Consider the following 11,571-nt stretch of genomic DNA (forward strand, 5'->3'; position numbering starts at 1 on the left):
CCCCCCTTAGCCTCTACCACAAAACAAGCAACAAAAAAGTACCTGCCAAGTGTGAGGAGCTCAGTGAGTACACAGAGAATCCAATGGATAAACAACTAGCAAAACCCACTTCCAACAATCTCAGTATGTCAGAATGGCAAATCTCAACACAGGGCAGGACATGGTGGTGCACACCCATAACCCTGGCACCCGGGAGTGTGCAAGAGGATTCTGAGTGCCAGGCCAGCTGAGCCACTCAGGGGGCACACTGTGTCAAACTAAAAGTAGAAAGAAAGACTCCTAAGACAGGTAATAGCCATCGTCTGAATCACTGTGCCTGGGAAGCCAGAGTCTCCTTTCAAGTTAATGCTCACCTGTTAGGAAGTCCTGAATGGCAGCAATGAGCGGCTCCCCATTTCTTGGGGTCACAAGGTTCGCTTTGGTCTGAAGGAGAAACAAACACATGTCAGCCACTCTGGCTGGACAGTGCAGCCTGAGGGTCTGCATCACATGACTGCAGGTATCACACGGCTGTTGAGAGGTCTCCACCCCAGCAGTCTTACTATACCGTGCAGTTCCCTTATTGATCAAGGGAAAAAAAAAGTCCCTAGTAGGGGCTCACTCTGTAGCTCAGGTTGGCCTAGAACTCACTATGTAGCCTAGGCTGGCCTGGAACTCACAGTGATCCTCCTGCTTCAGTTTCGTGAGCACTGGTGTTAACAAGTGTAGCCAAGACCAGCTAAGAACATTCCCTTCTGTGAGAGCTGTGTGATCTCTGATATCAACCACGCCCATGTTTCTCCATAATGACAGGAAAACCAGTGATTTCTCTTTAGATGTAACACACTGAGAGCAGAGGTCCCTTGTCACAGTGGGACTCTTCTAATGTCCACAAGGAACGTGGAGGAGCTCCTGAGCATCTCTGGGTTTTCTGGGCCTCCTTACCATGCCCAAGATTCTGTCAGAGACCTTTATTTCTCCTTTGTGAGCTATCTCATGGTAACGACCCTACACCTGGAGTGGGCCATGCACACTCACCGAGGTTTACTGACCCTCGCGGAGGGAAGATAGCAGGTGGTTTGAAGTTAGGGACACGGGGTGGGGGGTCTCATGATTCTGTGACTCTGTACACTCTGGGCCCACATCCACGCTGGGCCCTATATGCCTTACTGAGAACTGCTGCGCATAGTGCCAGATCAAAATTTCTCCAGAAACTCGTACTTTATGATTGTTATTTTAATAAGTTCTTACAAAAAGAGACAGCGGTATGGCTCCTGACAGGCAAAGTGGTGGCTGTTATTCCTGAAAACATTTTACTATTATCTTTAATTCAAAATCAGCATGTGCTTTTTGCTTTAAAAAAAAAAAAAAAAAAAAAAAAACTAATGTCTGTTACCCTAGTGCTAGGAACAGATGTAGGAGGATTACAGTAAGTTCTAGACTAGCCTGGGCTACCGAGCAAGCCCATCTCAGCAAAGAAATGTGGAGGCTGGAAGTGTGGCTTAGTTGTCAAGTGTAACTAAATTTTATTTACTTATTTACTTTTAGTGGGGTCAGGAATGAATTAAGGGCTTTGGGCAGGCCAGGGAAGAGTTCACCATAGTGCCACAGCCAGACTCTATCCCTACAAGAGGATTTTACAGGTAGAAATAGAGGATACTTACAACCATACACGGGAGAGCTTATAATATAGGAATGCAGGACAGAGGGGGAAAAAACTCAAACCAGATGTAGTATAATATGTGCACTCTTGGCCACGAGGGAGACTGAGACAGGAGGATCTCTTGAGCTCATGAGCTCAGCGCTGACACAGACAACATACCTAGGTCCCAGTTAAAACCCACAAGTCCAAAGCTATACAAGTCAATATTCAGGAATTACTAAAATGGCACAGCCCTACACAGAAGACACCCAACAGTGCCATGTACAGCAGGATGTAGGAGGGGCAGTGTGGATGGTACAAGAAAGAGGCAGAGACCAACTCCTAAGAGCAGGCATGAACCTCCCTATCATAGAATCTCTGCAGCCACAGTGGACTCATTTTAAGTTTGGAAGACAAAAGAGCACAGTGCCCTTTAAGAGGCCAGAGCAGCATGTGATACGCTTCGGGAAGTTTTCACTGACGACATACTGAGCAACCCATTTAGGAGGGCATCTCCCCCGGCCCCACACACATACTGGCCCTGCGCACAATGTTTTTTCCCCCTTTTTAGAGACACGATCATGTAGCTCATGTTGACTTTGAACTCATAATGTTCTTGTCTCTGCCTCCAGTGAGCTGGGTCTCACTCTGTAGCTCAGGTTCTTAAGTGCTGGGATTACAGGAATGCAATGCGCCACCATTCAGGCTATTTAGTTTATTTTCTGTTTTGTTCTCTGTGTAGCTTTGGCTGTCTGGCCTGGACCTCACAGAGATCCATCCGCCTGCCTCTGCCTCCTGAGTGCTGGGATTAGAGGCGTGCGTCACTCCCAGCTAGTTCACAACTGTTACTCGTGTCCATATTTCCTCCCAAGAATCCAAAGTACAGATCAGAAAATGTCATCCCACCCTAAAAAGCACTTGTTACTAACTCACAAGACTGTTCATAGGCTCAAAGGGACCCAATGAGAAAACCAGACAGAAGAGCACAAGCCTTGTAGCATGTGTGAGAACAGAAGAGGCCCGGCTTCTCTGGGCTTTGGATCTGCACTACTGTTTCATGTGGGGCCCAACTCACACGTAATATCCCACTACCTACCCCCATGAGAACAAGGGCCTCGGCTTTGGCCTCCTCTGTCTGGGGAAGATGAAGGTTCATTTCATCCCCATCGAAGTCTGCGTTGTAGGGGGTGCAGACACATTCATTGAATCTGAAGGTCCGGTGGGGCTTGACCCTGGCCTGTGGAAGACCAAAACAAAATATGAGCACCCAAAAGCTTCCTTGTTTCAAGCCATAAAGAAAACACAAACACTGCCTAGAAAACTAGGTACTTTAAGGAAATAAACTTCTATTTATTCTTTTGTGATAAACACAAATCACTTGTAAATTAGCCAAGTAAATTTAACATACTATAAGGCAAATACCAACACAGGAGACAATATATACAGTCTACATTCCTCAGTATTAACAAAGTTTCAAATATAGTTTATTATAGAGGAAGCCCCAAAGCAAGAAATGTAAGTCTACCAAGTAAGGAATTTGGAAGTCAGTGATTCTCAACTCCCCAGACTGATAATGAAGGGAAAAGAACTAGCCATGGATGCTGCCCTTTCTTTGTGAACTGTTCTTCAGGGTGAGCTGCTGCCCTAAGAGCAGAGGAAATACGTTCATTAAAGGAAGTCTGGATGGGGCTGGAAAGATGGCTCAGTGGTAAAGAGCACTGACTGTTCTTCCAGAGGACCAGGGTTCAAATCGCAGCACACACCTGTCAGTAACTCCAGTTTCAGTGGACCCAACACCCACGGCAAAACACCAATGCATATAAAAAAAATGATTAAAAAAGAAGTCTGGATAACACATGAGAAAGGAAAGAAATTAGAAATTGGGGCCTCCTGTGTAGTCTCAAGTATCTGAATCTTTCCTTTAGCATCAGCCAGAGTGGGGTGGCCAGAACACAATGAACATCCCCTAAACAAACCAAGAGCAATAGCCAGTACCATCTATACATCAGCCCTGTCAAAAAGCTGAGCCTTTAGACTCAGTTCAAGCTTACAGGGGTGAAAAGCAATAGCAAAGCCACATCTGCAAGTGAGCCCACAGCACTCTTCAAAGCCACTCTGCCACTAAGCACTCGACACGCCTCAAGAAACCCACTCTTCAAGTCTCTCAAGCATTTCAGTGGCTAAGTTTCTTGTTTTGGTTCTTTGAGACAAAATTTCTCTGTGAAAGAGCCCTGGCTGTACTGGAACTAACTTACTCTGTAGACCAGGCTGGCCTTGAACTCAGAAATTTACCTGCCTTTGCCTCCCAAGTGCAGGGATTAAAGGCATGCACCACCACCACCTGGTTTTAGCTGCTAAGTTAAAGGCAAAAGCAAAATCAAATCAATTTTTGCCTGTTTTATATAAAGCTGTGTGTACAACACACACATCTTCCTTAGCAAAATGAAACAATTCCAGTGATTTTCACATCAACTCTCAAATAGATCTGTACCACTGTAATGTTGTGTATGAATCTTAGACCTCACATCTTAAAAGCATTAAAGAGAGGGGTTTTAGATGGTTCTGAGGTTAGAAGCACTTGCTATTCCAAAGCACTTCAAGTTTGCTTCTCATCATTAATTTTGGGCCTCTCACAACTGCCTAGAAAGCCAGTCCAGAGGATCCCATGCCCTCTTCAGGTCTTCACACTTTCCTGCACACACACAGATACACCCACCCCCCACACACATATACATAAAATCCAAAAGATTAAATTTAAAGTTAAAATCAAAGCCTTATCCTGTTCACCCAAGTTTGATCTCTTAGACGCACCTGGAGAAGAGAAACTATTTTTCCACCTTATTCTCCATGAATGCAAACACACACTGCTATAAACCTAAGAGGAGCACCTCACACTGCTATAAACCTAAGAGGAGCACCTCACTCACCAGGTGGGCCATGATGCTCAGCTTGTGCAACGAGGGCTGCCGGTTGAACAACACCACGTCTCCATCTATTAAGTGTCTCTCCACGATGTCACCAAACTTGAGCTCCTGAGCCATCTTTTCTCGGTTTCCATACTTCAGAAACCTGAGCAAGCAGGACACACACATAAGGTCTCTGAACTAAGTTCTCCCACCACGCTTCCCGCACTCAGAGCAGAAACTGATGTCTAAGACACTACCAACTTTCTGACTTATTTGAGTCAAGGGCTTCTCAGTAGCCCAGGATGACCTGGAACTTGTGAACTTCCTGCACTGATCTTCCAAATGCTGGGACTACAGACATGTGCCATATTCTTTCCTTCCTTCCTTCTTTTCTTTCTTTGAGACAGGGTTTTTCTATGTAGCCCCGGCTGGCTGTCCTGGAACTCGCTCTGTAGACCAGGCTGGCCTTGAATTCACAGATATCCACCTGCCTCTGTCCCCCGAGGGTTAGGATTAAAGGCATGTACCACCACTGCCCAGTAAGACCCTATTTTTAACAAGAGAGTGCTGGGAGCTGGTGGTACAGCTCAGCAGTACATAGGGTTTTTGCTTAACCCCCTCAAAGCCCTAGCTTCAGTCTCCTTCCAGATCCAGGAGAAATGGATGTTAAAATATTAATGTATTGGCCGGGCGGTGGTGGCGCACGCCTTTAATCCCAGCACTCGGGAGGCAGAGACAGGCAGATCTCTGTGAGTTCGAGGCCAGCCTGGTCTACAAAGGGAGTTCCAGGACTCCCAAAGCTACAGAGAAACCCTGTCTCGAAAAACCAAAAAATAATAAATAAATAAATAAAATATTAATGTATTTTGTTTTGGAACCATAGAAATACAGTAATATTCCTTTTTCTACAGGATCCTTAAAACCCTCATGGCATAAACCCCTGCTGGTCACCTCACCTGGCTGTGCAAGCCAAACTTGGCGAAATGAGCACCAATGAGAGATCCTCAAGAGCCCAGTGACATAGAAAACAACACATTTGTATCTCAAAGGGATTCTGTGTATGTAGGTCTAAAAACGTCACATGTAGAAGAACAATACTTCATGCATATTCAGTGATCAAACAGACAACAACAGACACAGGACTATTCAATTTAAACATCTACGGTCCACACACCAAAATGCCAGCCACTATCTGCAATGCATCCCATGGTTCTGGTGAACAGCACCATCAGGCAGGTTAACCCCTCACAACTGGGAAAGCGTTACCTTTTCATCTGCATGTGTCTTTGCTGGATGAAATTGGCTCCTGGGTGAACATCAGGGCCGTTTCGAACCAGTTTCCTCAAAAAATTGATGTTTGCTTTGTTTACCTACAGGACCGTGATAAAAAACACAGTAAGACAATCTTTCCTTCCTATAAGCTAGTTAGCAGTGCTCAGAACAACAGCTGTTCATTGTATGGGTTCTAAGAGAAAGCGAGCCACCACGAGGCAGCTGTGGCCCACAGTATTGACACATGGCAGACAGCTCTAGATCTTGGTCTCTTGTCTCCGAATGTGCACTGGACTGTATGATGCTGTACTAGAATGGAATCTGCCAACTTTCACCAGGCTCTAAGGGCTTAAAGATATGGCAGCAGAACCACGGCCTGTGGCCTGCGCTAGCCATGCTCTGTAACTTCTTGGTCAATGGTTTCAAGGGGAAGAATTAGATCATTCTTCATTCAAATGAGAACATTTGGAACAGGTTTATGACAAGTACTAATGATCTAGACTATCTATTAACCTCATGTATGCAGCTAATCAGGAGGCTTTATTACCAGACCCTACGGTGGTCTAGGTCTCCACACAGAGCTCAGAGTGGAGGCCACTGTAACCAAATCTTACACTCAAAAGAGTTGAATGCAGACTGCTGCAGGCTTTCTGGATCAGACGGAACAGCATCCAAAAGATCGGTAGTTTTACAGTTTAAAAACTAACAACCTATCCCAAGAAAACTAAGCAGGAAGGACTGAATACTTTTATTATTTTGACAATTTTGTGACTAGAAGTTTTTGGATGGCTAGACCACAAAATCTACAAACAAACAAGAAGCACAGTTTTGTTTTATTTTTTAAATAGCACTATTTAGAAAATTTTTTTCAGTGAAATACTTTGGACTGTGAAGATTAAAGAAACAAAGGTGTTGAAAGTGTTGTAGGTGGGGGAAAAAGCCGTAGCATAGAGGTGGAATGGATGTATTCATAAACACAAAGCATGATACAGGGGTTACTCATGTCAAAATGCTCACATCACCAAAACGCACAAACTAGAATGGCTAGATGACACTGACTGAACTGAGAACGGACTGAGTGTGTCTGGTGTTTAGGGAAAGCCTGAGATGGATGGGCGTGCCCTTCTGTTTGAAAACACATCGGAATGGGGCTGGAGAGATGGCTCAGTGGTTAAGAGCATTGCCTGCTCTTCCAAAGGTCCTGAGTTCAATTTCCGGCAACCACATGGTGGCTTACAACCATCTGTAATGAGGTCTGGTGCCCTCTTTTGGCCTGCAGACATACACACAGACAGAATATTGTATACATAATAAATAACAAAATTTAAAAAACAAAACAAAACACACATTGGAATGGGCTTAGGATGGTTTTCCAGCTATGAGGCTTCAGCTTCGTCTCTAGCACTGGGGAAAAAAGATTCTTCTACAGATATAAAAACACTCTTTTTTTTTTCATTTGCAGCTTTCTTTAACTGACAGAGCGAGACAGTTCAATGGTTTATTAAAAGCACTTGCCAGGGCTGGAGAGATGGCTCAGAGGTTAAGAGCACTGACTGATCTTCCAGAGCTCCTGAGTTCAATTCCCAGCAACCACATGATGGCTCACAACCATCTGTAATGAGATCTGGCGCCCTCTTCTGGTGTGTGGGAAGCAGAATGTTGTACACATAATAAATAAATAAAATTTAAAAAAAAAAAGCACTTGCCAACAGGTTTGAGGATCTACGCTCAATCACTTGCACTCACTGTGGAAAGAACTGACTCCTGAAATTTGTTCTCTGACCTCCACATGCACACCCTAAGACATGTGCACTCACACTTATGCATGTGTACATACACAACACTAAAAACAAAAACAGAATACAAAGAAACTTAAGAACTTTATCCATCACCCCTTTAAAAATTTAAAAAGCTGAGCCTGGTAGTGGTGGTGCGCACCTTTAATTCCAGCACTCAGGAGACAGAGACGGGTGGATCCGTGAGTTCAAGACCAGCCTGGTCTACAAGCGAGTGCCAGGACAGGCTTCAAAGCTACAGAGAAGCCAGGTCTCAAAAAAGAAAGAAAAAAAAAAGTTGATCCAGGCAAGGTGGCACACACCTTGAATCCCAACACTTGGGAGGCAGTGGCAGGCAGAGCTCTCTTAGTTCAAGGCCAGCCTGGTCTACAGAGTGGATTCCAGGACAGCCATTAATACATAGTGAGACTCTGTCTCAAAAACCCAAACCAAACCCAAAACACACTTAAAAATAAAAACCCATTATTAAATATAGCTGTTTTACAAGAATTGTCTCCTTCGAGTCAGTGAGATTCCATTCTTGGTCCACTGAGCAGGGTGGAGGTCAGTGGCCAAGTGCTGATAAGCCTGGCACACATGGTCCCTGGCTGGATCTCTACCTCTGCAACAAACAGCAACAATAAAAAATCCAAAGGAGAACCCAACTACCACCAACTACAATTAAGACTGTACCAGTGTAGCTGTTACAGAGGTTGTGCATGTTTAACAAAGCGGAACGAGCTGGAGAGACGACACAGCAGTTCAGAGCACTGGCTGCTCTTCCAGAGGTTCTGAGTTCAATTCCCAGCAACCACATGGTGGCTCACAACCATCTGTAATGAATTCCGATGTCCCCTTCTGGCATGCAAATGTATACGCAGACAGAACACTCATTTTTAAAAACTCATCAACAAAGTGGAACTAGCTATTTTCACAAAGCTGTGTGGGTTTCTGGAGCTCTGCATGAAATATCAGTGGGAACACTGGATTCAAAACAAAGACCTGGGCAGCGGAACGGTATTTACCTTCTCAGGAAACGTTAGAATTTTGGCCACGTGAACTGGCACAGCTACTTCATCAATCCGGAGGTTGGGATCAGGGGAGATGACTGTTCGGCCAGAAAAATCCACCCTCTTCCCTGAGAGATTACCTCTAAATCGACCTAAATAAATCAAAACCACCATGAGTCCCATGATACACCCCGTGCTGTTTGGGGGAATCCGAACAGACGTATACTCCCTCACAGGTGACAATGGTGACCTTGTCGGGGACCTACCCTGCTTCCCCTTCAGGCGCTGCACAAAGCCTCGAGTCCACTTCTTGGGTGCCATGTTGAGAGGGATGCCAGAGAGCTCACTGTTGATGTAGAGGGCGCACTGCAGCTGCAGGAAATCCCAGTCCTCCATGATCATCTGTGTCTTGGCTCCTGAGATCCGGTGCTGAGTACAGAAAGATTAGGAACAAACCTGCTTTCTGAGCTTTCTTGCATTTAGTGACCAAACATCTCGGATTCACTGAGTGCAGAAGGCACAAGTCAACAGGAAACACTGACCTTTTTAATAACATCATTTAGGAAAATGATCTCTGTCAGTTTCATTGTGAGGTCATCTTCATTGGTTCCAGACTTCAAATCACTTACGACAGAGGGTCTGATACACAAGGGAGGCACCAGAAGTCGGGTGAGAATCAAATCAGAGGGTTTTCCAGCTTCTGGGTTCATCAGAAGCAAAGGGACATCTTCAGCTGGGATGCGCTTAAACAAATTCAGAACTACTAAGGGATTCAAGTTCTCCTATGGAAGCAGGAAGGAAGGACAAGAGAGATAGAGGGTTAGTTTCCTACAGGTTGGTAAAGCTATCCTTCCCTTTCTTTGAAAGCACGATCCCATGTAGCCTTAAACTTGCTATGTGGTAGAGACCTGCCTAGGGCTAACTGGCCAGCGAGCCCTGGGGTTCCTCCTGTCTGTAGTGGATCTAAGGGAGCTCGGGGGAAGAGCAGGGAGTAAATATGATGAAAATATATTGTATGCATATGTGAAATTCTTGGAGAATTAACAAACATATTTAAAATGTTAAGCTATGATCAATAACTTATTAAGAACTCTGCAAATTATCAGATATCCAAAAATCCTAAGGTTGGAGTCAAGTATGGTGTCACATGCCTTTAATCCCCATTTTCAAGAGGCAAAGGCAGGCCATAAGATCCAGGATAGCCAGGACTACATAGAGCAATGGTTCTCAACCTTCTCAATGCTTCAACCATTTAATATAGCTCATTTTGTGACGACTCCAACCATGTAACTGTTTCTGATGCTACTTCATAACTGTAATTACGCTACTGCTATGGACTGTCAAGAAAATATCTGTGCTTTCCGATGGTCTAGGGTGACCCTTATAAGGGTGCTAGAACATTGGGGGTAAGCCCCACAACTTGAGAACCACTGGCGTAGAAAAACCCTGTTTCAAAAACAAACAAACAAAAAATGGTCATTATGTGTCTTATTAAATTATGAAATTTTCTGGAAATTTTATTAACTGAAACTTACATTTCAATAATGAAATGTTATACTTAAGTTAACATCAACACACATGTTCTCTAGGGATCTCAGAGAGAAACAAAGTTAGAAAGAAACATCTGTCAGGTGGTGGTGGTGCATGCCTTTAATCCCAGCACTGGGGAGGCAGAGACAGCCTGTGAGTTCGAGGCCAGCCTGCTCTACAGAGAGAGTTCCAGGACAGCTAGGGAGCTAGGGCTGTTCACAGAGAAAGCCTGTCTCGAAATACCAAAAAAAAAAAAGAAAGAAAGAAAAAAGAAACCCCAAAAAACAACTATGTGTGATGTGAGTTTGAGTGCTCACTAGTCTTCTGGGGACAGACTATAACTTCCGTCCAATTCTACGGTGCTGCCCACAAAGGACCAGGCTGGCACAGACTGAGCTGGACTAACCAGCTCCACCCATGACCTGGGTATGGCAGCACAAGCCTGTAACCCCAGCACTTAGGAGACTGAGGAGTAAGGGAATGGAAGACCCTGTATTACACACTGAGACCCTATTTACCACCCCATGCCCACGAGGAAAGGAAACCACTGAAGGGAAGAACCAACACATGGAGCTCAAAGCCAGTCCAATCAACTCAGCGCCAGACACACACCTCTCAGGTCCATGAAGCACTATGGGAGCTGAACTGACAATATAACCCTTGTGTCTTCTTGAATGTGAGAATACTGGGGATGGAGTGTGGAGGAGGGAAAAACTGCGTGCAAGGGTACGTGTCGGCACATGGGTGTCCCTGTATGTTTGCGGGTTGCAGGCAAAGGGAAAGCTCACCTGCGCCCTTTCCAGCAGTGGTTCAACCTCTTTGTTATGCTCAATGGCTGTCTCAAAGGACTGCAGGAAATCTGACACAATGGGATCCACAACCTTTTTGTTGGTCTTGTATTTTTCATGAATTATCTTCAGCAAACCACATTTCTTTACAGTACCTATAAGAGTGAGTTCATTTAGCAAGGATGAAAAAGTCAGGTTCTTTGCTCTGCTGGCTAAAGGTTATAGTCCAATGAAACTGACACAGCAATCAAAACGGAGAGGGACATTTCCTAGTAGCACACCAGGGCCTAGTTCACAGGGAAAAGGCTGATTTTAAAACATCATGCAGAACCAATCCATGAAACAAGAAGTGAGCAGAGCCTCTGGACAACCCTCACCGTTAAAGGCGCCACAGTAGGAACAAGTGCTTTTCTTCCGACACTTATCTGAGACCTTCTTCTTCAGGCCCCGCTTCTGCAGGTAGGTCAGGCCAGGCCTCTTCAGGAAATCTAGAAACTGCTGCTTCTCTTCCTGGGACAGCATAATGTGGCAGCAGGTTTTGCAGATCATCTTTTAAAGGTTAAGCAGAGTGGAAACAAAGGTAAGAGACTAGAAAATGCCTCCCCTTTAAAAATGCATCCTCTGGCTAGGCAATGGTGGCACAGGGTTTTAATTCCTACAGGAGGCAGA

General features: G+C 44.9%; 1 protein-coding gene across 1 annotated transcript in view; it reads right to left on the reverse strand.

Moving 5' to 3' along the window:
• Positions 1 to 11,571, reverse strand: part of Polr3a (RNA polymerase III subunit A) — a 40,828-nt gene that overhangs the window by 24,857 nt on the left and 4,400 nt on the right. The window contains exons 4-12 of the mRNA XM_005348698.2: positions 11,280 to 11,451; positions 10,903 to 11,057; positions 9,127 to 9,366; positions 8,851 to 9,013; positions 8,600 to 8,736; positions 5,794 to 5,897; positions 4,549 to 4,690; positions 2,718 to 2,858; positions 354 to 423 (exon numbers count right to left, since the gene is read on the reverse strand). Coding sequence (XP_005348755.1) covers positions 354 to 423; positions 2,718 to 2,858; positions 4,549 to 4,690; positions 5,794 to 5,897; positions 8,600 to 8,736; positions 8,851 to 9,013; positions 9,127 to 9,366; positions 10,903 to 11,057; positions 11,280 to 11,451 — 1,324 coding nt within the window. The remainder of the gene's footprint in view (positions 1 to 353; positions 424 to 2,717; positions 2,859 to 4,548; positions 4,691 to 5,793; positions 5,898 to 8,599; positions 8,737 to 8,850; positions 9,014 to 9,126; positions 9,367 to 10,902; positions 11,058 to 11,279; positions 11,452 to 11,571) is intronic.

Source organism: Microtus ochrogaster, chromosome 6 (assembly GCF_000317375.1).
Source record: "Microtus ochrogaster isolate Prairie Vole_2 chromosome 6, MicOch1.0, whole genome shotgun sequence".
Taxonomy (NCBI): Eukaryota; Metazoa; Chordata; class Mammalia; order Rodentia; family Cricetidae; genus Microtus; species Microtus ochrogaster.